Source organism: Vanacampus margaritifer, chromosome 2, assembly GCF_051991255.1.
Source record: "Vanacampus margaritifer isolate UIUO_Vmar chromosome 2, RoL_Vmar_1.0, whole genome shotgun sequence".
In the NCBI taxonomy this organism is placed as follows: Eukaryota; Metazoa; Chordata; class Actinopteri; order Syngnathiformes; family Syngnathidae; genus Vanacampus; species Vanacampus margaritifer.
In genome coordinates this window covers 53671726-53699146 of record NC_135433.1, presented here as the reverse complement: position 1 = coordinate 53699146, position 27421 = coordinate 53671726, and the positions used below count along the sequence as shown (strand labels likewise).

The following is a 27421-nucleotide window of genomic DNA, read 5'->3' as shown; positions in this document are numbered from 1 at the left end:
CTTCAAAACTATTTTTGAGTGCAGCATAAAACCGCCATTTTGACTCGTGATGTCATTTTGGAATTGTCAATTCAATTGCCCCTTAGGTTGCCCGCTCTATTCTCTACTTAGAAGTACAAATAAAACTTAAAAAATGGAAAATGTACCCCGTTAATCCCATTTTGATAGTTTGATTTTTAATCCACTGAGGTGATGCTTAAAGGCAAAATCCCAAATACTGTACTTCTGGGCCTAACTGCATCTATTGTGCTCATTGTGTCCGGTGTGTTGTATAAACTTGTTCAGACTGACCTAATCTGTATTTTTACTTTGTACTGCAGGCAACACCACATGGAAAACAAATCATGTGGTGTGGCTGATGAGAGATATTAAAATGTATAAAGTGTTATATTTCAAAATGGTGTAACAAATGTACAATAGCTGACCACAAACACAGCATTTAAGGAGAAAATCATCTTTTATTGACTCCCTGTGTTTTGTTTATCTTCGGTCCTTTGAGTTTATACAGCACATATTAAGGGGAACCTATTATTACAATTATGATGGTTAGACTGTATAATTTTACCACGATTCATGTCCATATTGAAAACGACCAGTTTCATCTGAGGTCAAAGTAAAAAGCCCAGACATCATGATGCTCTGAAAAAAATGTCAGCATATTTTCCTTTCCAATTTCATGTCAAGGTGAATTTAATCAGTCAACTCTTTATATGGTCATTTACTCTGGACACAGCTCACCCATTAATACAGGGATTCTGCCCCTTGGCAGCCTTCCATAAAGCAGCCTATCAGCGGGGATTGAGTCTTAAAGAGACAGAAGCTAAAAAGAGAGGGAGACGGAAAGCCAATGCAATGAAAAAACATTTTTCCAAACAGTAACTCATGCACTACTACTCGAGCAGATAACAAATAGCTGTAAACACAAATAATAGGTCCCCTTTAATAAGAAAAACACTGGAATTGTAAAAAGATTTGTACCCGGCAGTAGCAATGCATACAAAGTGAGACAGTGGCAGTGTGAACTGGTACAGAGTGGTACACAGTGAAACAAGAAGACATATTCACATATGCTTGACATGCATTCATGATATCACAGTCTATTAAAGTGCCCACCGACAGGTTGACCATTATTTTGAAAACAACCCCGAATATCTTTTCTCACAAATGCTATAAACTATATTTGCTTTCTGCTGCAATATTCATTTTAGTGAGGCTGTAAAATTGATTCACGCATGATTTTTTTTTTCTTCCCTGATGTGTGTTAGGGGGTGGGGGAGACAGGAAGGTCGAGAGGAAATATTGATGGGAAGAACTCCTGACAGTGTCAGTCACTTTGGGGAGATAAAATATATAATGTATATACACAAGTAAATTTAAGAAAATATGTTTTGTCAGTCTGTCACAGCATTGTTTAACATACAAATACACACACTAATTTTGCATAACACGCATGGCTTTTCACGAGAGAAAAATGCATAAGAAGGTTATCTATATATAGACTAACCCCATAATCCTTCATCAAATCTGTCTGACAGGTGCAGCTAAATAATACTACAGTACTCTTTTTGTCCAGAAACAAGCACACAAAAAAATAAGTAATCTATACGATCTTTACAAAAAGATTTTGTTTGAAAGTGAAATGATACTTTACTTTAAATGCATCAAACCATCATATCTTGACAAGACAATACTGTAGTTCTAACAGCATAACTTAGGCAGGCAAAAAGTGTCACGCATCCCATCTGCAGCCCATCATTCAGCGCAGTTTAATCGACACTGTGCATCTTCACACTAACGTTTATCGCTTCAGACATTCAGACTCCATTGATGAAATGTACAGTTGATCCACGTCAGTCTTGTTGCATGAATGGTGCCAAATAGTGATGCTGTGCAATGCACAGGTACTAGGAGTGGAAGTTCACGGGGAGGGGGATCTGGCTGGCGGGCTCCGGCTGGGAGAGTGTACTGATATCGGGGACGAGTTAGCAGAATTTTGGCGCGTTGTTTCCTCATGTTCTCTGCCATCTCCGTCTTTTCCCTTCACTCTTCCGGCACCTTGGCCCTCAAGTCCCTCAGAGTTCTCCAGCATTTCCTGGATGAGTGGAGGCATTGAGCCAGGTATCTCCATTTTCAGTGTGATCACTCGTTCTGCTCCTGCGTGTCAAAAAGTGTGGAGAACGCGTTAAAAAGAAAGAAACAGACAAAAAAACGGTTGTTGCGCGACATCATTTGTCATTTTAAGCTATTTGTGGACTTTCAAACCCATATTCTTAGCTTTGTTGAATAAAGCCCCTTCTCTGACTGAAGGAGAAGTACAAAAAGAGTGTTATTGAGATGAAACAAGAGTCCAGGTGATAGGGGGACCATTGTGAAGCTAGAAAACGGGGAGAAGCTCTGGACTGAGTTGGATAATGTTACAGAGCAGACCCGTGCAATGTACGGCCCAGTCTTGATGAATTAAAAACAAAATTTATATACTGCTTTAACCATTTGTTTCCCTTCTAATCAGCAACTAGCAACAATGCCAATAGCGGTCCTCAAGTTAGGAACATCAAGGCCAAAGAGGATGTGGCGAGGGAAGAAAGACAATGTAGCGGTTCTTCAATTAAATGAATAAAGGCTAAGCCCTGCTGCAAAGATGAAAAGTCTCAATTGATTCTCTCCCCAAAATACGTATAATTTCCTATAGCTGCCAGAATATGATGGCAAAGCACTATTTTTGTTTAAATTAAACTATTCAACTCACTACAACATAGTTCTTTGGCACCAAGATGTCACAAGATGGCTCCAGATAAATACTTTTTAATGCTGGGGCCCAAGTACAAAATCAGCAAATAATGGGGGCTGTCATTCAACAAACAACAAAAAAGCAGCGAATAAGTAAACGTGCATATACCAAAATGTGAATATGTGGAGCTTCACTTTAGTTTGTGCAGTGACAAAAGAATTTGTGGTGACGGCACAAGAAAATATTCTGTTTTCGCCATGCTAAATGTAGTAGTAGTGGTACTACTTAGAGACGATGGCATGTTCTGAATTCCATAGAAACCCGGGTTATTCTGTTGCAACTCCATGAAAACTGAGGACCAACTGTGCTCAGGTTCACATTTTCATTTCTTTATTTGCCATTAAACTGGTGGCTCACCATAGTTTGTGACAGTTTCTGGGTGTTACAAACCCCCCCCCCCCCGAAGAAAAACCCTCACTCATGAACATCATTAAATATGTAATGCAATGTATGTGCTTGCTGTGGCATAAAAAAATACAAGGATGTATGTGAATATAATAAATGGTGCTTTTATTAGTAGTATATGTAGAGGATCCATTAGGTGTAGGTGTGCAGTGTCAGGTGTTGCATTTATTTTTATGGGAGAATCCAGGCTGTGTACAAACAAAATAATCAAGGCCCGTAGATGAGCATATCCTCTTCAAAAGTATTAGGACAGTCAGGCAAATTCCTTTGTTTTTACTGTAGCTTGAAAACATTTAGGTTTGATAACAAAAACGTTTCAGAACATTGACTAGCATGGAACTTACCCTTCACGCTGATGCTCCTGAGGTCGGTAATCTTCATCAGGATCTTGGGGAACATACAAGGTTTGTCAGGCCTCCTCCTCCGGACATAGAGCTACACAAACGGGTACAACAACAAAAAATGCATATATGTTTTACGTTTGACATTGTAGTCTTTTGGTCAAGCAAGTTATAGAATGTTGAACAGCATGCATTCATTGTTTTTTTTTTAAATTAACAATCAAACTTGGATCTTTTCTTTTGGTAAAAAGAAAAAAGTAATTAGCCTACTGTAGTGCTGCCCTAGTAAAGTCAAGAGCAAAACGGGACAAGTTCAGTAAGAAAATAAAGAGGATTTGTAAATCGGTTGCTGTTAAAAAACATAACAAACATTGTTAGGTTGTAGTAAAGATTTTATGACAGTTACAATTTGATCCTGCCATTAAAGATGCATTTTGCCTGGACTTGTTTAAAGATATTTTGAAATTTGAACATATTCCAGCTTGACCCCTAAAACAGTGTTCTACAATTGACTTGAATGTGTTTATATAGATCAGGAAAGGAGCGTAACATGTCCCCCCGTACCATTACTGGATAAAAACAGGTGCCCATCTATCTCAAATTAATGTCAAACCTTCAGAGCTTCCAGCATTGGCTCCTGAAGAACATCCACCTTGTCTGACTCCTCCAGTTCTTGACGGTCTGTAGGACACACACAAACACATAAAATGAATACACTTGATCAGTTTGTCAACATTCGAAATACAGTACAGGGGTACATTGACTTATGAGTTTAATTCATTCCATGACCAAACTCTTCATTTATTAACTCATTTATAAAATACATTTTCCCCATTGAAATGAATTCAAATGCCATTAATTTGTTCCTGCCACATCCAACACAGTAATTGGTTTTGATATGCATTTTAATAAAAAATAAATAAAATAGCACTGTGAATGTAAAGAAATAAGCTAGCTTTATAAATTGTTTTGTTTTTCATTTGTTAATTTTTCCTTTCGGACAATCATAGAGACAATTTACAACATTCACTTTTCACATACAATTATACCCAAAAAAAAATAAGGGTTGTCGGGATGAAGCTGAAGCTTATTAATTCCTGTTCCCAGAATGCAATAGGACGCATTGTAGTTCCATACATCCTGTAGTACAGTATGTAGTGTGTTGGATGTGCGCCTTTAAAGGAGAAGTCAACCCAATTTTTTTGACAATAATATGTTCTATGCAGCCCCACTAGTCTAAATATGGTATTCTGGTTGATATTGTGTTAGTGGAATATGAGTTAAGCAGCAAAATGCAGCTGTTTTTATCCATCTTAGGGGGGGCGGCCATTTTGGCACTTTCTGTCATTGAAGATGACATCAATGTTGCTCCGGTCTCAGCGCAGCTTCAGAAAACAGGTGAGCTCTGATTGGTCGTTGCCTGAACCCTGAGCAACTGTGATGTCATCTTCAGTCGACAGCATGTGGCAAAATGGCCGCCCCCTGAGATGGATATAAACGGCTGGATTTTGCTTCATAACTCTTATTCCAAAAATGTATTATTAATCAGAATGTCATGTTTAGACTAGTGTGATCACTTATAACATATTATTGTCAAGAAATATTTAAGGTTGACGTTGAAGTAAGATCAGGAGCTGGAAACTTTTGTCATTCCTATTCAAATCAAATCATTCCAAATGAAGATCTCTGGTCATTTACCAATAAAGAGTTTGTCTATTTAGCACAGTAGTTGCGATTGCTTTTACACTTTTATTAAAGCAATAGCTGTCTTGGTAAAAGCAAGTAACAAGTAGTTTCAAACAAGCTTTTCCATCACAGACAAGCTCTCATTGGAAAACGCCAATTTCAAGGGCGCAAGTGATTACGTCAAGAAGCATGTGCAGACCAGACCTGGCTATGGCACAATGAAAGTCTCCAACATTTTACACCTGCAGTACCTCCACAGAGCAGGCAGATGGCACTAAGTAATCCAGTTTCCGCATCATCCATCTCCAGAGGGAGCAGCTGGCTAGCGAAGGAGAACACCAGGTCTGTGAGCGGCCCAAAGCCGGCGTTGTGCATCTGCGTGCGGTTGAGCGTCAGACCATCTGAGAAGGTCATGGTGTCCTGGTCTGGGGTGTAGCGTGTGCAGATCCTCAGAATCTGAGACAAAAGGAGATCAAGTCGTAAGACAACCTTTGAATTTGAATTCCTTTGTTTGCATTTTTGTCAAACGAACCAGTATGTCGAGGCAGGCAGCTTTGAGAAGAGTGATCTGATCAGCAATGCTTAACGTTGTGAAGCCGGGCAGCTGTTTGGCAAATTCCACTGTCTTTATAATGCATTTGGTGGACAGTTCACTAAACTTGTCCCAAAGGTTGACATCCAGAGGGACGCGATGCTCAGCGCTGTTGCTCTGCAGTCAGGAAGGGGAGAGATCAAAAGGCATTACATATACAACATAGACTTATTTATTGAACTTTTAGAAAAAATGAGCAATTTTTGACAGAAAAATATTGAGTGTGAGTACCGTAGTGTACTTCCCCAGCTGACCAAGAGAGGGAAATGTGTCTTGGTGCGCACGCCGAACTCCCTCAATCATCTGCTCCGTTTCTGCCGACAAGACGTAGACCTCCACCTCCACTTGCCTCTTCTCCTCCTTCTTCTTCTTTGTACGGTCATTTCGGACCACTGAAGTCAAGGAATGTAACATTTAAAAACATGTTTGAAGCTTTGTCTTAGCTGAATAAGGATAACTGATTGAAAATATTTATATAATATTAACTATAGAAATATATTTTACTTGTAGAGAGACTTGAAAGTATCTGGGGCCCATCAGTACACTCAAAACTTTAATCTGAATGTACACAGAGCTGCCACAACATTATGACCACTAGCACAATGGAACAATATCCAATATAAGAAAATATCAACAATTCTGCATTTACATAGGTAACAATGGTCTGTTGTGATTGGCACAGAAAGAAAAATATGTATTAACTTTACAATGTATTAGTTATATAGTTTATGATTGCGGTAGACTGGTAGTCATTTGCAGTGGTTTACACATTACTGCATTATATAGAGAGAAGTTTCTAATCTAGCAAAAATATTGAAAGCTACTTTTTGTATGACGCAGCAAAGTTCTCAACCACTGTATACTACAGCCACAATAATAAACTTTATTATTTAGTGAATACATTATGATTGTGTCAATACTGATTTAGTTTCTCTCGTATTGCAAATTATTAGATTGTGTATGTGGTCATATTGATATGAGTGACTGGTGAATGGTTTTATTTTGTACCAATTTAGGTCAAGGAACTATATATAGAGTGACTGTATTTGTCCAAAACAGCCACCAGATGGCGACAAAAGCCAAGACTAAAATGTGTTTGAGTTTAACATTTACCGTACTGTCAGTACTATGAGAAAACTCAAAATTGTTATATTTTTCAATTTCCCATTTACATTTGTTTGAAGCATGTTAAGAACATTTGTAATGAACTCACACTCCTTGGACATTCCAACATCAAGGCATTTCTGCAGTCGACAGGATTGACACCGGTTGCGTGTAACTTTGTTTATGACACAAACTTTGTCTCGATGGCAAGTGTAGGCCATGTTTTTCTGGATGCTCCTCCGAAAGAACCCCTAAAACAGATATTGACATTTCTTTAGAGAAGTAAAGTGACCTTTAGCCACTGCTAAAGCCCTTGAATATCTTGGGAGGAGGAAACTTCGACCAAAAAGTGTATGTGTTTCGAATGCTCGTAACTCTGTGGATGATAAACCTGGAACAGGAGTGTGGCCCAAGACCAACAAAAACTCACAATGGTTAACAAAGTAAATACTAATTGCATGTAAAGATTGTGTGCGTGTGCTTATTGGATTAGATAAAGCTAAGAGGATTAGTGATCCTAGGGGAGGTGTAAAGGTCATGGCCTCCACCCTGACACATTATGCAAACGCCCTGTCGACTCAAGCTCCGTGGAAGAGACTTGCCGCACATTGTCGAGCTGCACCACTGTTGTTGCCCAGAGTTTTGATACAGTATGTTGTGACTGCATGAGTTTGCGTACCTTGCAGCCCTCGCATGCGCTGACTCCATAATGATATCCTGAAGATTTATCCTGACATACAAAGCAAGGCTTGTAGATGCGCGGTGGAGGTGGTGGAGATGGGGGGCTTGTGACCAGCAAATCTTCTCCAGAACTCGTGCTTTCAGTTTCTATTGCTGCAAAACGTGAACACAAATGACACCAATTCAATTATGTTTCTGCGAGCAGATGATTCACCTTTTGCTTCCTAACTTACTTAGAATCTAACTCGGTTGCAATTTGGACACATTTATTTGGCAGTGATAGTGTCAGTGTTTTGCTACGCTTTACACTATGTTCCCGGTGGCCATGGCAGCGTCGAGGATGAAATGGGATGGTCGTGAGGCAACGCGGGGGAGTGGGATGGGGAAACGTGTTAGGCCGTTACTTGTTATTATAGACGCTTGAACAGATTTGTAAACAATCTAAAAATTTGCCATGGTAGTCAAGATGTGGATGAGTAATTCGTCGGCTGTAGTATAGTGGGTTTGCATTTGAGAGTCCTCAGTACTACTCATATTCAATTGAAGGTCTCAAATGAATTTTGACAGAATTTGGGATCCAGGTGTCAATATGAACTAAATCCAAAACATAATTTAGGAGCACTGGGGTATGTACTGGGGTAGGCAGAGGTGCATATATAGCCAAGTCTTGCTGCCTCCTCAGTGCTATGTAAAAGAGAATATTTTATGTTTAATGATTTTACTAATTAGCATCCTTCAAGGTAAAACTGACTCTGATATATATTTTTATTGCTTAAAGGCCCGGTAGGACATTTTGTTTATTTGGAGAAATAGACCAGACTCGAAGCAGAGTGGACAAAATCATGTTTGTTAATTAAAATTTTTTTTTTTTTTAAAAGCACACATTAAGCAAAAGTACTACATTTATGCCGTATCACGTCTAATAAGGTTCAGTTGCATGTATCCAGTTGGACTGCAGTCAACTAACTTCCTCATCGTGACTGCCGTAGCAAAAAATGTCAACGGTTGAAGCCCAAACCTAACCATCTCATCTCACAGTGTTGTCTCACTACCATCATCTTTCATCCAGTTGCCTAAAATGGGGTTGCCATGACAGCCGGGAACAGTCGAATGTAAAGGTAGCTAAAAGATTGACATTGCTTTTAAGCTTTCTTATTGTACCATGGGCACAAACATGCTTTGGACGTCCACAGTATCTGTATGGTACAGCACAAGCCAAACCCGTAGTGCACCTTTTGAGCCTGCAGAACTCATAAGCCTTCTGTCCCCATAAAATGCTCAAATCTCTATGGCGCACTACGCTTAAACAAACAAGACCACCCTATCCGCCTGGAACATAACGCAAGCGTAGCTTCTGTTAATGACAAAAAAAAAAAAAACATTTGTGCATAAATTCACCATCTTTGAGAGACTGCCTAAATCAAAATCAAATGTACTATTCTGTAAAACGTCCCTACAAAAGGTTCAAAAGATCCTTTTTATTATGACGTCAATGTGTTACAGAAATGTCTGGGTGTCATTTTCTTGCCATCTACTTTCCCATCTTCCATAAAAACATCTGATCTTCTTTGGCGTCTCCAGGAAACAAGACAAACAAAAGTGTCTGTCTACTGGACATATCTAGCAAAAAAAAAAAGAGCAAAGTAGAATAGCAATACAATCTTGATTGACAAATGCCAAATTATTTGTGCAAGGTTTTTCCTGCATATTAATGCATTTTTCGACATTTTCAGGACCAGTAACTGAATCATAATTAATATCTGCATTTTCTGCATGGTCAATTTGAAATAATATCAAGGGATGGGGAAAAAAAATCGGATTTATTGATTAATCAGCAAAATAATCGATAGATTAATTGATTATTAAAATACTCATTAGTTGCAAGTTGCAACCCTTAAAATATTGATTCACCAAAGCGAATGCATTTGTTTAAGAAGAATTAACATTATACTAATGGAAAGCCATCGTGTGTTACTGTGACTTTGTGATACTTTTTCTTAATCTTTACAGATTTTTCTCAAAGCAAGGAGCAAATTCACCTGACTTAGACATACTAATAAAGAAAGCATGATAGTACAATTTTTAAAAACGCAACCCCCCCGGGGCCAGTTTATTACCCATCCCTAATAATTACTAAAGTAACTGCCAAATAGCGCATTGTATTTTGCTTCCATTGCATCAAGATGTAGTGCCTATAGTATATATAGTACAAATGATTTTTTCTGCACATCCCTAGCAGTACCAAATATATATATCCAAAGAAATTCAAATAATGGCTCACTCTGGCATATAATTAATGCAACCCGTGAACAGGTCTCAACTGCATTAAAGGTGTTTGGCACAGAAGGAAGATTATGATATCCTGTTCTGTCGTCTCTCCAAATGTGTAATCATTGATCTGCTCACTCACATCCACATTCCAAGTGCCCCTCAATCATGTCACTGATGGGACCCGAATGAGAGACTACCATAAATCGTTAATATCACACCTCATAAAATGTTGGCAGTATTAAAGATATCATTTAATATGTTAGGTGGAGGGTTAAGGGGGAGGATCAAGTGTGTGACTATGACACAGAGTTGAGAGTGAGAGAGAATGACAAAGAATGAAAGAGAATGAGAAAGAGATTAATTATTCCACCAATCAAACATTTTGACAGAAAATGAGCAAGTTCACCTCGGCGACCAGAGAAGCACAAAGGCTAGCGAAATTAGCATGTCGGCAAATCTGCAATCTTTCAACAGAGATTGGATTTTTGGGACTAACTGCCAGTAGACTCTGTTCATGTTGACATGCTCATATTTCTTTTAAGAACTAATAAGATAGCTGGTAGTTTCTCTGAACTTTTCGCTCTCTCTCTCTTTTTTTTTTTTATAGCTGTGCCTCTGCCTTGACTAACTTACCTTTCTTAAAAAAAAATGTGTGTGTGTGGGGGGGGGGGGCTGTCAGGCATAAAAATAGACCAGAAAGTACGCACGCGTAAGGTTCAAAAGTGAGCACAAGTAAAGAGTCACTTTCTTTGATTTCTGCTTTAACTGCAGTACTACTAGATTTTATAAAGAAACAAGTGTGAAGAGGTGGGAACTACCTCTCTGGTATGGGCCCCGAGTCTAGTTGGGTCATTTTCCACGCTTTGCCACTCTCAATTTTTCAACCTCAAGTGCCAAAGAAAACATTTCTTTCTGATTGACATCATAACCTTAAATATAGATTAGAACTTTTCCTTCACAACAATTTTGTCCCCACCCTTTCTGTCCTTTTGCTTTTGTTCAGAGACATGGCAATGATAGAGTGTGACACATTCTAGGGTCATGACCCTCCAGATTAAAAACACAATCCCTTTGCTTCTCCCCCTTTCCCTCTGCCTCCACTAACCTCTAACCTAACACACTTCTACACGCACACACACTCACATTTGCCCCCTCCCCCTACCTTGGTAACCATACCAGACATTCCACTATAGAGAGATTGAGCTTCCCTCCCTTGATCTCCTCTCCTCTAACTACTAAGGGGAACAACATAGGGAAATGTCTGTCTCTCTTTTCCTCACTCCAAATTCTAATATTCCACTGTCTGTCCAACTGACACTTCACTCACATTTTGTGCTTGCGTGTTTCTTCTGGCACACTACTCAACAGTTTTCGTAGAATTGGCAGTCTTCCTAAAGCCCCCCACACACAGCTGCTTTAGGCTGGGAATGTTATGATGTCGCAGTTGCACAGTTATGCTTCCAAAACTAAAGAGATGCAAAGGTGTGGTAGAAGTGCCGATACCAATTCTGCCCCCCAAAAAAATTATTCTTTAATTTAACAATCTTACTCTCTTTATAAGCTCTTTTAAAGGCAAGTTAGAGACTATTTACTGTACATCGTAAAATTCTCAAACTAAAAACTGTTAAAACAGTACCACTTCCTTTACATGAGAAGAGTGTTTTTGAGCCTGAAAGCGCTACGCACTGAAGTGAGACAATGACAATTAAATATTAACAAATGTGCTAATGACAGTAATTAATAATATTAATTTGGTTTTTGATGACGTATAGGTTGAATGTGTGAAGATGAGCGTTCAGACACATTGGAAATGAAAGAGGCCCAGGTCAGATTTGGGGGAGAAAAAAAATCTCAATAGTACTGCTCATACTGCATGAATAAAAAATCTGATACATGTGTTACATTGGGCCCAAAAAAAAAAAAAATCGGATTTACGCTTTCCCAATTCACGTGAGGAACTCCCGAATCGCAACCCTTTCTCCCGCGTGGTTCCCAGTCATTTCTCCCGCTAATCTCACAATTTTACAGTGAAGTAAACAGTTTACATTGTAGGGAATATTTGACTTAGTATCTGGTAGGGGTGTGAATTGCCTCATATCTGGCGATTCAATTTGTATCACGATTTGATTCAATACCGATTAATCCCGATACGAATCTATAAATCTATTATTGCGATTTATTTATTTTTTCACTCAAATTTAGAAAATGCTAATCAGCAAACTTGTACATGTACACTGTAAGATTTGTATGAAAATGTATTTATTTATCTGAAAATTCTGGCTTATAACTGAGCCACTGCATTTAACAAACAGGTTGCAATCTGTTTCATGTTTGAACAGCACAGAAATAAAATATTAAGGCTTAATGTTGCATTAATATAACATTCTTCCATGCTTAATGTGTGAATCCTAACCTCAAGTAAGACGTTTTGTTGAACATTCCCATAAAAAAATGGATGTTTAAAAATCGATTCGGCCGCATATCGAATCGATTCGAGAATTGCGCACTGTAATATTGCGATATATTGCCGAATAGATTTTTCTAACACCCCTAGTATCTGGCAACCCTGTCCTGTTTGCACAGTAAGCAGCAAACCTCTCGCTGGAGGCAGTGATAGTTGATAAGTCTTGATTCAGGGTTGTCGCTAGGCACAATGCTCTACTGGGTAACAGTGGTCTGCAATCACCGGGCCGGGGCCGGCACCGGGCTCTGCGACCACTCGGTACTGGGCTGCAGCGATTCTGAGGCACAGATAATTTGTACTGGGGCACACGCTGCTGTAAAAGGGGTCTGGCAAGGCCATTGCCTTGGTTCTACCCATAATACAATTAAGATTCTACCAGCAATGGCAGTGTTATACCGGTTCATACATGGCAAAAATGGATAGTGAAAGAGACAACCAGACACCTGACACCAAGGACGGACTGTCCAGCAGGAATTGCGTAAATTTCCCGAACGACGGGTACATTTTCAGGCTGGTCGCCCCTCAGTCGATATTAATAAATTTTAATCAGCACATGTTGCTGGCCGTCGTGCGCACTACTCTCTTCCCACGATGACAAACGACGAATATTAATCACTGAATGTTGGTCTGTCGGTTGAAAATCTTTTGTATAATTTATACTAAAATGCTGATGTTTCCAGACGTCTTTTAAACTGTACAAATATGTGACATTTAAACTGTGTTTACTGTTTGTTGTCCATAATATAGAATTACCCAAAACAAGCATGCATGGCCTGTGTAACCTGGAATCAGAAGGGAAACTGAGAAGAGTTGTTCAAAAACAGGCCTTCCAGCAGAAAGAAAGTAGTCATTGAACAAAGGCAAAATGTTAAAGGCGGGGATATGAGTCAAAAACAGTGTACAGTTGTTTGCAGGAAATGATTATCAAAAAAAGGAAAAAGAAAAAAAAGGGGGTGAGATAATTTGACACTGAAGCAAAGATAATGGGTCAGTTTACTGTGCTAGGGAAGGTGAGCAGGTGTGTACAGGTAAAGAGGGCTGATCAGGCGATTAAAGGAGGAGGTTAAGCTGATGTTGTAGGGCAGTGAGAGAGAGAGCGAGAGAGAGACAGGAATTAGAATTAAAGGAAGGGTCAAGAAGGTCAAACAAGCCACAAAGTGAATGAATGATAATGAGCCTCGTTGTAAAAAGGCAAGTCAGTTCAGACAACGTATTAAAAAGCTCTCTTCTGTACCTGACATTTTTCAGGAATTCAAAAAAACAAAAACAAAAAACACTCATCTCACTCTTTGTGTTGTTTTTATTTTGTGGCACAAGAAGCAAACCATACTGAGCTGTGGCTTTGTCTATCAGTTTTCACTCAATGAGCGGCCACGTTCCCGGCATTGCTTATCAGGACTTCTTTCTCCCTACTATCTTTTCACAAGGAAAAGGCAAAAGGTCAGCCTTAACATATTACACAATGAATATGATTGCACAATCACAAAGCAGCTGTATCATCATATTATTTTTCTGTATAATTCTGAAGAAATCAAATGCACGAAAGACTATCAAACATGCATTTCAACTCCCACAAGGGAAAAACTTCATGACCGTAAGTAACAGCAGCAGTTAGTAATCTGCTGAAATGACCACACAAAAAGTCATTTAGAGGAGTTAAAGGAGTGGCTGGTGAAAGGGAGATGGGTAAAACTAGTCCACCCGCAAATTCACCGACTTTTGTTATGGTATCAAAAGATGAAGACTACCTGTGTGTAAGAGGCCGTGATCAGAGTATTAAGTTTAACACCTCAGATACAATTCTCATGCCTTTGTGTTGAAGGCATTTATCAACAGTCTCGGCCGCTAACACTGACGTTGCAAAACAATCTGAAAATTTGAATCTGTAAAATCGTAACAGCTGTGGGCATGCCCACTTTCCTGGAAGGAAAATTTAAAGGGGCTAGTGCTAATCAATCTGCCACAATCAACATTTACACCGTCCGTGGCGACTGAAAAAAAATTATAGGTTGTACACACACAACCAGCCGAAAACTCCTCGACTCACAAACAATACTGTATTTATTATGAATATTAAAACTTGGAGTAAATTTCACTTGCTGAGTCCCATTCACTTGAATGAGAGCAGCAGCCGGGGCTCCGTCCTGCAGTAAACCCACTCTCCGGTTTGCTTTGGGCAGCCACCTTTGTTACTGTACTTTTACGCCAAACAGCCTGGGGATGAACTACAGTGAAGATATGGGCATTTCAGTACATTTCCTTGATTGAATATGGGGGAGATAAGTTGACGAATTGTTATTTTTATATGTCTTTTAAATGAGAAAACATGCTAAGAAAACGGTTTTCCTCTGCATACATCTCTTCTTGTAACAATGGTTCTATTAGCAATTAAACATACAATGCCTAACAACAAAAAGGAGTGTGGGGCGTAATGAAACGCTAAACAAAATGAGAAACGGAAATGCACTTGAGCCCGAGGCCCAATTGAACCTCTTAAAATTGACCATACATGGTATTCACCCATTCCCTGAATCTCTTATCCTCACTACGTACACGGGCGTGCTGGAGCCTATCACAGATGTCACTGGTCGGAAGGAGGGGGACACCCTGAACTGGTCGCCAGCCAATCGCAGACATACATGGCACAGTGCACAAAATAAAGTACCTGTACCTGTCAAACAGCTTACTAGTTCTTGCTGCAAAATATGACAGATGTCCATCCAGCAAATGGGGGTATCCTGGACAAACTCATTTTACTCAATCGTATGGTTGGGTGATAGGTAGGGATGCGCGCTGTGTCCACGGTGTTGAAAGTGATGTTGTGCAAGTGTGGTGGAAAGTAGCTAGAAACTCAAACTGTACTGCTGTAGCCTATCCAGAAACAAAGGTAAAAATACAGTTAAAAAGAAAATGTCATGGCCTGGTTGTCGTCGCTCATAAGGCGTCCGAGCACTCCGGCGATTGCATGTGGCAGGGGCGGCGCCACAGGCATGGTGGGTGGCGAGGGAGCATCGGGCTGCGGCTATCATTCAACTGAATGGGACCCAGCAAGCAGCGTGGGCACTCGCGAAAGTCTTTATGGCAAGTTTCGATTTTTATTCATTCATTCAATATTTATATTAGGGGCGTTTGGACAAAAATAGATTCGGTGAGATATCACGATATTACAGTGCGCAATTCTTGTATCGATTCAACATGCAGCCGAGTCGATGTTTAAACATCAATTTTGGATGGAAATATTCAACAAAACGTCTTACTTAGGGTTAGGATTCGCACTTTAAGCAAGGAAGAATGTTATTATGGAACATTATGTCTTAATATTTTATTTCAATGCTGTCCAAAAATAAAACAGATTGCACCCCGTTTGTTAAATAGAGTGTTTCAAACAAATGAATACATTTTCATGCAAATCTTATGTACATGTTAACTGATTACCATTTTATAAATCTAAGTTAAAGAAAAAATAAATCGCAATAATCGACTTATAGATTTGTATCGGGATTAATCTGTATCGAATCGAATTGCCAGGTTCACACCCTAATTTATAATACGTTTTTAGAGTTTTCGAGAGTCTTCACCTGGTTGTACTTGTAAAAGCTTTTTTTTTTTCTTTAGTTGCCACATCGTAAAATAAAAAAATTATCAAATTGGGCACAGCCATAAGTCCTGGTTCAAATAAACTGCTCAGGGTAGACGAAAGCCACATTGATAAATGTCTCACTGTTACTTCTGAAGTCGCACGCAGCGGCGCCATATTGCCTCCTACATCATGTGGCGGAGGGCTTGGATTTTTAAAATGACAGTAACCAGACCAATGTGAGTGTATTTAAATATCGGTCTAAGAGCGCACTCTCGGCCATTGTACCGTGCCAAAGCACGCTTGCTGCTAAAGTATGGTAGTGTGAGCGCAAACGATCTGCGCCTGAGTACGATTCGGATCCCCAGTTTAGCACGATTGGGCGAGGTGGGCCAGAGAACGATACGGTTGGCCGCACATATGCATAGCCGCGTAGTCGCCGCACGAAACGTAACCCTGACATCACGTACGTACGTGCGAAGTATATAGCGAGCGACCACTCGGGCAGCACGACTGTGCAACGTGATGACGTATATTTTGGAGGCAACTGGGCACGGTTTGGCTAGAGTAAGTAGTGGCTGTTTCTCTGCATTTAGCTGTGTTTACATTTGCTGGATGGACATCTGTCATATTTCACAGCAAGAACTAGTAGTTTTTTTTAAATCATCACAATTACGATGATACAGAGAAAACCATTTTCACAGTAAATGCATTCCACAGGTTGCAGTATTTGTGCAAAGCACAATCAAAACTCTCAGGCTAAGGCAATGTCTACACACAGCCGGGGTTTTTGCAAACAGGACATAAAAAACTCAAATTTAAAAAAACTCCGGCCAAAGTGGAGATTTGCGGATTTCTCCGGATCCGCGTTTGCGTGTGACAATCGTAAACGGAGTTTTATGTAATCGTTATCCACTATCGTAATGTAAATCGTTATCCACTGCCAGGCGATATTTGCTTCTTACAGCCTTCAATTTTATGGTTAGGATTGCTCATGTTATCTCTCCCCTCACATGGGGAAACTCATTAGACATCTTGTGAGAGAAGACACTTATTGCATTGACTTGCGTTGTATGTATAGCGGAAGGTTTGAGGACCTTGGGGAAGCCTTTTAAAAGTGACTAGGAAGTGGCGCTCTGCCCCTATTCTGCGATTTCGTGATTGCCTCATGTGGTCTTTTGAACAAATAAATAACTACAGTTGTATGATTGTGAACAGAAAAAAAGTATGCGACAAGGAAAAGAAGAAAAACAAAATTCAGGTGTGCATTGGCTCCAGACACGGGGAACGCCAAACATTTGTGCATGAGTGATTTGAGCAGCAGTGGAATGAGAAAGTGTCAGAACAGTTGACCTGTGCAACCTTCCCCCAGGTCCGAAAAGCTTCCATCTATAATGGTTTTTGTTATTGTAAGTTGGATAGATAAAGTTGTTAAAAAAGACAAGCGAAGCTTTTTGGGGGGGTATTTATCTTCTTTGTTTTCCTATATGTTCTGTTGTGATGTACTCACTCTATTGTCTATTTACATGTATTTCCTTTTTATAAAATAAAAAAAAGAAGTTTGTTTTTGAATGCATTTTTCTTTTCTTTTTTTTAACAAACAAGGCAGTGTGGATGGAATTTTTTTTCTATACGGGGAGGGGAGAAATATTTGTTTTAAAAAATACCCGGCTACGTGTGGACAAGGCATGTATGTCACAAGCTGCTAATAGCTGTTCCTTGTTTTAATACATTTGGCCAGTGTGAGCCCTCCTAATAATATAAAATTAGCGTGGACATGCTTTATATGTTGCAAGAGAAGACAGGGTGATGCATGCAGATAATTCATGATGCATTGTTATTTTGAAATGGGAAGGATATATTAAGACATGCACAATGTCTGGAATTGTAGCCTACTGTTTTTGTCCCCTCCAGGGCCTTGCAGGAAATCACAGCGTTATCACTGCCATTTGTAACCAAGCTAATTACATACAATAGACATCACTCCACGTTTCTGTACGGAATCATTGTTGTGACCGGAGGCTGATTTAAGGCTACTCTCTCTCCCTCCCAATCCTCGCCAATCTCCCTGGCATGTTTGCTATGTGCTCGCGAGAGTACACAGAGTTGCATCTATGCATCACCTGTGCTATCTTTTTTTTTGTGTGTTAAAAAACAAAAATAAAATAAAACTCCGGTAGTGTTGTAAGATATGATATAACTCTTGACAGTTGTGTTGCAATAGATGAGTGGGAGAATCCCTGTGAATGTACTGGACTCCTTTCCATGCCTGTGTCATTTTCAGCTGGATAATACTGCCTGGAGGAGATGTGCCAGAATATTCTACTTGGTTGTAGTTTAACTTCTTATAGCTGACACCACACTGTTCTGACTGCAAACCAACTGCTGTAATCTGGAGGCGTGCCTCGCCGACATTAAACAATGGATGTCGTTTAATGTTTTGCTTCTTAACCCAGATAAAACCGAGATGTTAATTGTCGGTCCCGCCCGTTATCGGCATCTGTTTACGAATACCTCTTTAAAACTTGATAAATATATTATTAGCCAAAGTGACTTAGTAAAAAATCTCGGCATTATAGTCGACCCAACTCTTTCTTTTCAAATGCACATTAAAAATATTACTAGAACTGCTTTTTTTCACCTTCGTAATATTGCTAAAATTCGTCCTATTTTGTCTGATGGTGATGCAGAAATTATAATTCATGCGTTTGTTACGTCTCGCTTCGACTACTGTAATGTATTATTCTCTGGTCTTCCCGTGGCCAGTCTTAAAAGTCTGCACTTAGTACAAAATGCTGCAACTAGACTTTTGACGCAGACGAGAATGTTCGATTATATCACCCCGATACTAGCCAACTTGCATTGGCTTTCGGTCCACTTTAGATGCATTTTAAGGTTTTGTTACTGTTAATAACTGTCAATACTGTTATTGATTCGGGCCCTACCCTCGGAGGTCAGAGACGCTACCTCTGTAGAAACGCTTAACTCACGTCTTAAGTCTCATTTCTATACTCTTGCATTTGGCTGAATGATGTGTGCCTGGTGACTGCCGCTGCTTTCTTTCCCTCCCTTCTCCACAACTTGGAGGGGGGTTAGGTGTTAATGACTAATTTGGATGTTGCACCAGGGTTGAAGCAAAAAAAATTCATTTGACTAATTTTTTTTGATGTTTAAATTGACTGCTGTCAATTAACACAAATTTTGCAGGGCAGTAGGACTGATTATTTTAAAATAATATTTAGGCATTAATCAGGGATGAAAAATGTGACAAGTACACGACCGCTCTAGGAGGGTAATTGGGAATGCAATTTTTTTTAAAATACTCAATACATACTTAAAAACATTTATTTGATGCATTTTGAGAGATAAAAATCAAGCAGACTTAAATGACAGTATCAATGTATAATAAAATATCTATCTATACATGGTCATGTTATGCTATATAAGCAGGGTTGGGATGCTTACTTTTAAATTGTATTCTTCATACAGTTTCTTGTTACTTGTTTAAAAAATGTAGTTATTAACGTAATCCAATCACCCTACTAATAAAATAATGTAACTTGGACAGTGACAGTGGACCCCAACTATTTGCAGGGGTAGAGATCGGCCAGGACCGCGAATAACAAAAATCCATGTGTAACTGACACCTATTTAAATGCATGCATAGATAAGATCGATAGATAGGCGCAGATGGGTGATGAACTGATCACCATAGTTACATAGATTATGTACACACTATAATTATGACCTAATTACGCTACAAGGATGATGACGGTCGTTAGTTTTGACATTTTTATTGTTAATATGATGTTTAAATAGTACATCGGTGCGTAATATGTAAAGAAGGTGAAACTTTGACTCACGTTAGCATGCAACTAGCTCCTCCGTAGCATGACGCCGCAGCACGCTGACAGTTCAAACTTTTTCCTTTTCTTCAGTGAGTAAGTTTCAAACAGTGAATAGCGATTAAAACATTCTCTTTCCCCTCCTACATTCAAATTGGCCGCGTAGTGTGTGGAGGACTCCACTCTCGACATGTCCGATCCGCAATGCCACCCTGCACTCTAGGGACAGACAGTTCCGCCAACTTCTCCTAAAATGGCTTGCTGCTTCTCCACGGAGAAGGTACACGCAGGTGAAATTTAAGACCTCACCCAGATATTAAAATTCAATACCTTTTCAAGAATTTTTAAGGTGGTATTAATAAATTCAATGCGTGAAAATGATGGAAATCCGTCTCCATGACGGAGAACTTTAACCCCTGATGTTGCATTACGGGTTCTGTGCTGGTTGACCGGGATGCGATCCGGACCATCACCTTGAAGTTGCCGCCATGGCGATAGCTGCTTCGACCAACCGGGTTGGATTTGGATGAGGACCCACTTGCCTGACGTCTTCTTGCTGTGCTTCAATTTCTTCAATGGACTTCACACTATTCTAGACAGTTAATAATGTTAAGTATCACAAACGATGTAAATTTGTGCCCATTTGGCATTCGTTGCAGCCTGATCATCCTGGAAGTGGGATTACCACATTACCACCCTTCTCAAGATTTCTTATTTTTTGCCTGTTGTTTTTTTTTTTTTCCCCTTGCCTTCTTGTTTGATTAGGGGATGTTTTTGATATTTGTCAACTGCCGGCATGTGAAGCTTGTGTGATTAAGGGCTATATAAATAAACTTGACTTGACTTGAGTTAATTTTCCTCAGTTGTTTCAAGATGGGACCAAAAAGAGCAATGGATTTTACACAACAAGCTCAATTTAATTTAAGGGGAAAAGCAGATAGCTAGACAGACAGATAGATAGATGAACACAACTAATTGATTATGCTAGTCTTACATCAGACTAACATTAGTGTCTGAACTATATAAGGCTCTTGTGGATTAAAGGCCAAAATTCTCCACACAAAATGTCTAAGGCAAGCTGCAATCCCGACATTCTTTGTGCGTGTACTGCCCGATACTTTTGTAGAGTGAGTGTATGTCCGGGACTTTTGGCTAGAAATGGATATATTACACAAACAGAGTAATAATGCTCACCGTAAGAAAATAGCACAGCTTTGATGCTGTATTGAAATGCCATTAACTCATAAAGAAAAGCTGCAGCGTAGACTAATGCGCTTTCATCTCCAGTCCATAAAAAAAGATGCACCAAGCTAAGAAAGCCAGTCTCAGTCAAACGCATGGCATAAAGAGGCGGGTAAACAGCTGAGGACTCTGTCAAGGACAAATTAATTAACAACCAGCTTTCCAACTCTACTCTTTTTATCTTTTATCTAATGGCGGTGAGAATCCACATGCACTTCCATAATACTGTAAATATGTCTATTTGATATAAACATCGACACGCAACTATTCAACTCCTCCCTTTTCGCACACTCGGGTCAAACTTAGTCAGTGTACTCTCACATTCCCAGGCAAACTGTGAGTGTGAGAGGATCCATGTAGTGTGTGTATCGATGTGTACATGCGCCCCCTTTGTGTGCGAGTGTGCCTCAAGCAGACGAAGGGAGCGAGGGGGTCATTCAGTGCGGAGAAGTGATGACTGGGCAGCTGACACAGGAAAGAAAGAGGCAGATAGAAGGTGGATAAAGAGAGGGAGAGATGTAGGTCACTTCCCAATTGTCAGTGACTCATTGCTCTGGATCACACCCAAACACACACACACAAAGCCAAGTACCGTCCCACGGCTACTGCTTGCAAATCACTGGAGTGGGCCTCGAATGTGAATGTGTGTATGTGTCCATTCGGCCTATGACCTTTGAACCGGTTTGATGCTCATCATTCCAGTCACACAAAAAGACACACAGACACACACTCTGGAGACAAACCCCCATCGACCACCCCAATGTGCCTACTCTGGTCCTCCATCAACTTCAACAGAAAATGTCAGAAAACGAAAATCAGGTCATGGTTAAAAGATATCTAAATAAGTAGCGTTATTCATTAACATGTTAGTCTATCATAGTTATAGGCTCATCTTACATCACCACCTGCAAATGCAATCTTTTCAAAAAATGTTCAGAAAACATTATCCAAGGACCACTTTGAATCCAGTCTACCTTACACTTGTTATCTCTTGTGTTTGGATGGTCCAAATTTGAGTTTTCAAAATATGCTTGATATTACTCATCAACTGAGTTACAATTACTTACTGTGCCTACACATGTATACATTGTTTTGAATGTTAGCTAAATCTGTAGGGTTTCACAATATGATGATGGAAATTGTAAAAATACAACTATTGATCTTTAATTTCATTAATTCATTAATTTCTGAACTCTGAATTTACAACTGATGTAGTTCAGAAAAGCTGTGTAAAATGACACATTCAACCATAGCTGAAGCCAATTTAAAACTAAAATAAGTGTAACAGCCATTTGTGTAACTACTGTTACATCACAGGAAAATCACTCCAACTAGAGCTCAGGCTGGTGCTTGATGTTTTGATAACTAAGTGCAGGCAGCTGTTGATCTATAAATGCCATTTTCACTGAAAGGCAACCAGTCTGCAAAGAGAAATATTTTTTGTTGCAAAATAAAGTCGCATTTAACAAACGGTGCACAATAATAAAGATAAAACAGCACAAACTGCTTAGAAAGAGATAAGAAGGCACTAAATGACTACAATTAATTGACCATAAGATGTGGCACATTGCTCAGGTAATTAGGCTGCTTAACATTTAAGATTTTAATCATGAAATTAGCTAAAATTCTTTTTGTCAAGCTTTCAATGAGATACAAATCATTTTCAAGGTACCTATATGAAATAGTAATTGCTTATCTCTGTACTTCAGAATATCTTGAGTCTGAATACAAAAGAAAGGATAACTCAGCTCTTCTAAAAAAAGAAGGGAAAAAAAGGAGGATAATGTAAACAAACAACCTAAACTATTGTGTAGACTAATAAACTGACTCTAATCCATTAACAACTATTAAAAAGGGGCGCCTCCCTGTAATTCTATTTAGAAGAAGATGGGGGGGTGTTTCAACGAGACTCACAGTGGCAAGATCCGCTCCAGTGCCTGCTGGTCACCAGGGATCCCCCGAATGGCCTCTGAAGCCCCCCGACGCCAGATAGGAGTCCTTTCTCAGGCTCGAACCCTGGTGGTCTGTGGTAGTAGTCCATACCCAGAAAAGAGCCGCTGCTGGGGCTGCGGGGGCTGGGGCTCAAACCCACAACATCCACGCTTTCGTACATCCCCGCCAATGTTTTCCTTGGTCTCTCAGTATTTAGAAGAAGAAAAAACAAAATGAAAGCGTCCGGGCGGCAAAGGGAGGGAGACAAGAGTTCACATCTTCATAGTTGACTGATGGGCGAAGGAGAGGGGGAGGGGACGGAGTGAGATGACCGGTCCTTTTGACCTTTCAACCCTTCACAAGCGCCGTTTGCTGTCAAACTTAGCACACACAAAGTCGCGGCACCGGTTTACACCTTGCTTTCTTTTTTAATTCACGGTGATACAAGTGCCACGAAATGAATAGACGTGCTATTGAAAGCACAAAAAAGCAAAAACAAAACAAAAAACACGGGGATAGCGTTACATTAAAATGTCGACACACGTGGTGTGTATAGAGTCCGAACGTACCCGGTTCCGATTTAGAATTAAAACAAAAAATACGTACGTAGATTATTTGTATCGCTAGCTAACATTAAATCTTTGTAGCCTGCTGTCATCCGTCTTCTTAATGTACGGAGCCAGGCAACCAGCGGCGTGTGGTTCAATCCATGGCCGCCCGCGGGAACTCAAAGTGGCTCACGGACCGCTCCAAAGTAAAGAGGTCCACTCCAGACGATGGCATGCGCCGCTCGTCTCGCTCCAGTTCAATGAGTCCACCGGGCGGCCGAAACATAAAAACCGCGCGCCCCCTTTAAAATTGCCGCTCAGGTTCGAATGGGGATATTGGGTCCCGCGTTGCAATGGCGGACAGCCTGGTGAGTGCAATACAAGTCGGCGCGTATCTTCTTGTTGATGGTTCTTGTGTTGTGTTCAGCTTGTGTCCTGTGGTAACCTCCAGCCTGTACTCGTTGGCCTCTCCCCCTGTTCTCTCTCCCCCTGTTCGCTCTCTCTCTCGCACTCTCGCTCTCTCTCCCTCTCCCTCTCCCTCTCCCTCTCCCTCTCTCTCTCTCTCTCTCTCTCTCTCTCTCTCTCTCTCTCTCTCTCTCTCTCTCTCTCGCTCCTCCTTCCCTCTCTCACTCCACCTGCATCAGTTGAACACGAGCGCCACCCATCTGCCTGTTCACACTGTCAATAACAAAATTTGGTAGTAGAACACTACACTAGAATATTAGATTTGTTATATAGGAATGATAGTGACGTTAAGTACAAATACTTTGAACTGACTATTTTTGGTATCTGTATTTACATTTAATCATACATTTAAGACATCTTAAGTTATGTCTTAAGACATATTTTTGAGACGTTTGGAGATGTCTTCTAAAGTCAAGACATGTCTATAAAATGTGTCTATAGACATGTATTGAGACGTCTTGATAAATCAGCATCTCTATAAGACCTGTCTATAGACTCGAGTCTTAAGATGCCTTAAGATGCCCTAAGATGTCTTGGAAATGTGAATGTCTTGAGATGTCTCAAGATTATCTTAACATGTCTGAAGATGTCTCCACACGTCTAAAGATTTCTTCAAACGTCTAAAGATTTCTTCAAACGTCTAAAGATGTCTTCAAACGTCTAAAGATGTCTTCAAACGTCTGAAGATGTCTTCAAACGTCTGAAGATGTCTTTTACGGTATCACTATTTTACTGTTCCCCTTTATATTTAAAATTTTATTACCGGTACTTTTGTCTGTTAAGACTGTGTCTCACTAAACAGCGAAGGCTTGCGAGGGTGCGCGCATTGCGAGTGATGGCATTTTGTCGGGTATTTTTCGAGACTGCAAAACATTGCCAAGAGTGATTGCCAGAACCTTATCACCCATTTTTATGCTTGCAAACCGTTTTTATAGTCGCAAATAATTTTTTTAACATGTTCAAAATTTGATGGCGACAAGAAAAACTGAGCATAAAAATGGTTTCAGAAGGTCTGCCAAACGTCTTTGCAACGTTTTGCAGTCTTGAATGAAACCTGATGAAAACAAACTCTCGCTAAGTGCGTGCACCCTCGCAAGCCTGAGTTGCTGAGTGAGACATGGGCTCAACTGACAAAAGTAATAAAATGTTCAATTTAACTGATTAAGAGGAACAGTGGATAGTGATACCATAGAAGACATTTAATCTTCACACTAATGACTAATGTAAAAAAGAAAAAAGAAAAGCCATGTTACACAGTATATACAGAATGCTAATGTTTGTTTTCTTTAATTAAATTTTTATTTGACGCTCCAATAACATTATATAAGGTTTTACAACAAAATATCAGTAGATCATTATCATCATAATACTGCCATTGAAACAAGATAGCTCGACCATTTCTTTGAGTCATCCATATCATCTCTCAAGACACCTTAAGATGTGCATGTTTTAAGTCAAATTAAATATGTCTTAAGCTGTTTTAAGACATTCAATGTCTTCAAGACACAAAAATCTGTTTGGGTGTCATCCCATGTGCTGCTTCTGTCATAATACCATGTCTCAAGACATCTTAAGCTCTGCATGGAAATATGTCATTGTCTTCAAGACACAAAAACGCCATGTGCTGCTCTGTCAAGGTATGGTGTCTTCAAATGTTTGTCTTAAGACGTCTTGATGTTCCAAAATGACTTAATAAGCAAAATCAAGACATCTTAAGACATCTTGATACACGTTGATGACTGAGTATGTTCCATTATAAAGTGTCTTTGAGTGTCTAGAAAAACGCTATATAAATCCAATACATTAATATTGATCTGATGATTAGACATAGGCTACAGTAAAACTATGCATGCTATTGTACTGCTGATTTACATGTACAGTACTGTACTTTTTTTTCTTCTTTTCCAGTACTGTACTTTTAATCACTTCATTAACCATGACCATCTCTTGTGTCTTATGTCTAGCATACAAAACACACACACATACATGGCTCAATTTTTTTTTCAAATGAAAAAAATTGACGCTTTTGCTTCAATGCCTCCCTTCATTGATTAGCTGCCGGTTAAAATATGAACATTGAAAGGGGAAACACATCACATTCATCTATGCCTGTTAATCAATGCGGCCATTAAATCTATGCAAACCACTAGGGAAAGTGTGCGGTGAAAATGAGCAAAAGGATGGGAAACAATGAGCATAAAGAAGAAGGAGTGGATGGGGACTGAAAGCAGCAACGGTACACACAGACAAAGCAGAAAATGCGATCAGCTCACGAACAGTTGGCAACATAAAAGTATCTATCTATCTATCTATCTATCTATCTATCTATCTATCTATCTATCTATCTATCTATCTATCTATCTATCTATCTATCTATCTATCTATCTATCTATCTATCTATCTCTACCTACTCACCTCCATTTCCTCTTGTAATTATTCGGTTACCTGATTTTGATCAGGGCTGTCATATATCGTGTGTGTCGTCGTTGTTCATTGTAGGTTGTTCATGTGCGACTTAAAATAAATATATATATATTTTTTTTAAATTTGGATTCTGCATGTTGGTCTCTCTCTCTCTCTCTCTCTCTCTCTCTCTCTCTCTCTCTCTCTCTTATTTCAAGCAATAAATTGGTAAATTGGCTAAAAGAGTTAAAATCTCTTTGGGCCTCAACATTCTCATACTCACCACATCACTGGGCTGTTTACCAACTGATTTGTGGTACACTGACTTGATGCAGTGAGTGTTGTTTTATTTATTTCATATATGTTTTCATTTTAATATGAACACAGTTTACTGAAATTGTGTTTAAATCAGCCATGCATAATAATGGCAGCATTCAGTAATAAATCACAGGAATACAGGCAGTGCAAGACTTATTGCAACAAAAAGCTGTCATTACCATGCAGAAGAGCAGAATGTGAATGGGTGTTGTGAGGTGAGGAGGAATTGAAAGAGAGAGAGTGCCTGACAGGGTTATGTTCAGGTCATGTTTTTCTAACTAACCCAAAATCTGCTTTTATTGTTTTGAAAACTTCATTCTCATATTAAACATTTTATTAGGTTTTTGTAGTGAAGCTATACTGACTTAAAACAATGACTGTAATTTTTCCCCCACCAATAACCAAAACCTTTTCATTCAGCTGACATATTTTCCATTTACGAAACAGTCAGCCATCAACATCTGCCATTCCTCTTACAATTGCCCTTTAGTTTTGTCCTAAATGTAGGTTTTCATCTCTTTACGAGGTGCCTGTGAGAGACCACTCAGTAGTCTGCCACCTGCTCACCTGCTTTCAAACTCAATTCTACCTCAAGTCTTCCTACGATTCTATTTCTCAGAGTCCCAAGCTACTTTGTATTTAAAGATCTGTTTTGTATTTGAAGTTCAGTGTAAGACTGTCCAAACTTACAGTATATTTAGATTTGAAATTTTGGGGGTTTTGGATAGAGTGTTTTTTTGGTCTTGGAATGACTCTGTG

General features: G+C 39.5%; 1 protein-coding gene across 1 annotated transcript; it reads right to left on the bottom strand.

Annotated features, from left to right (window-relative positions):
- Positions 1 to 438: 438 nt before the first annotated feature.
- LOC144043981 (retinoic acid receptor alpha-B-like) lies at positions 439 to 23965 on the bottom strand. The gene is made up of 9 exons (XM_077558123.1): positions 22911 to 23965; positions 7596 to 7750; positions 7026 to 7167; positions 6044 to 6204; positions 5753 to 5929; positions 5472 to 5676; positions 4148 to 4215; positions 3538 to 3628; positions 439 to 2154 (listed from the first exon to the last, which is right to left on the bottom strand). Exons 1-9 carry the CDS (start codon positions 23107 to 23109, stop codon positions 1919 to 1921), a joined length of 1434 nt encoding a protein of 477 aa, XP_077414249.1. The 5' UTR covers positions 23110 to 23965; the 3' UTR covers positions 439 to 1918.
- Between the last annotated feature and the right edge of the window lie 3456 nt (positions 23966 to 27421).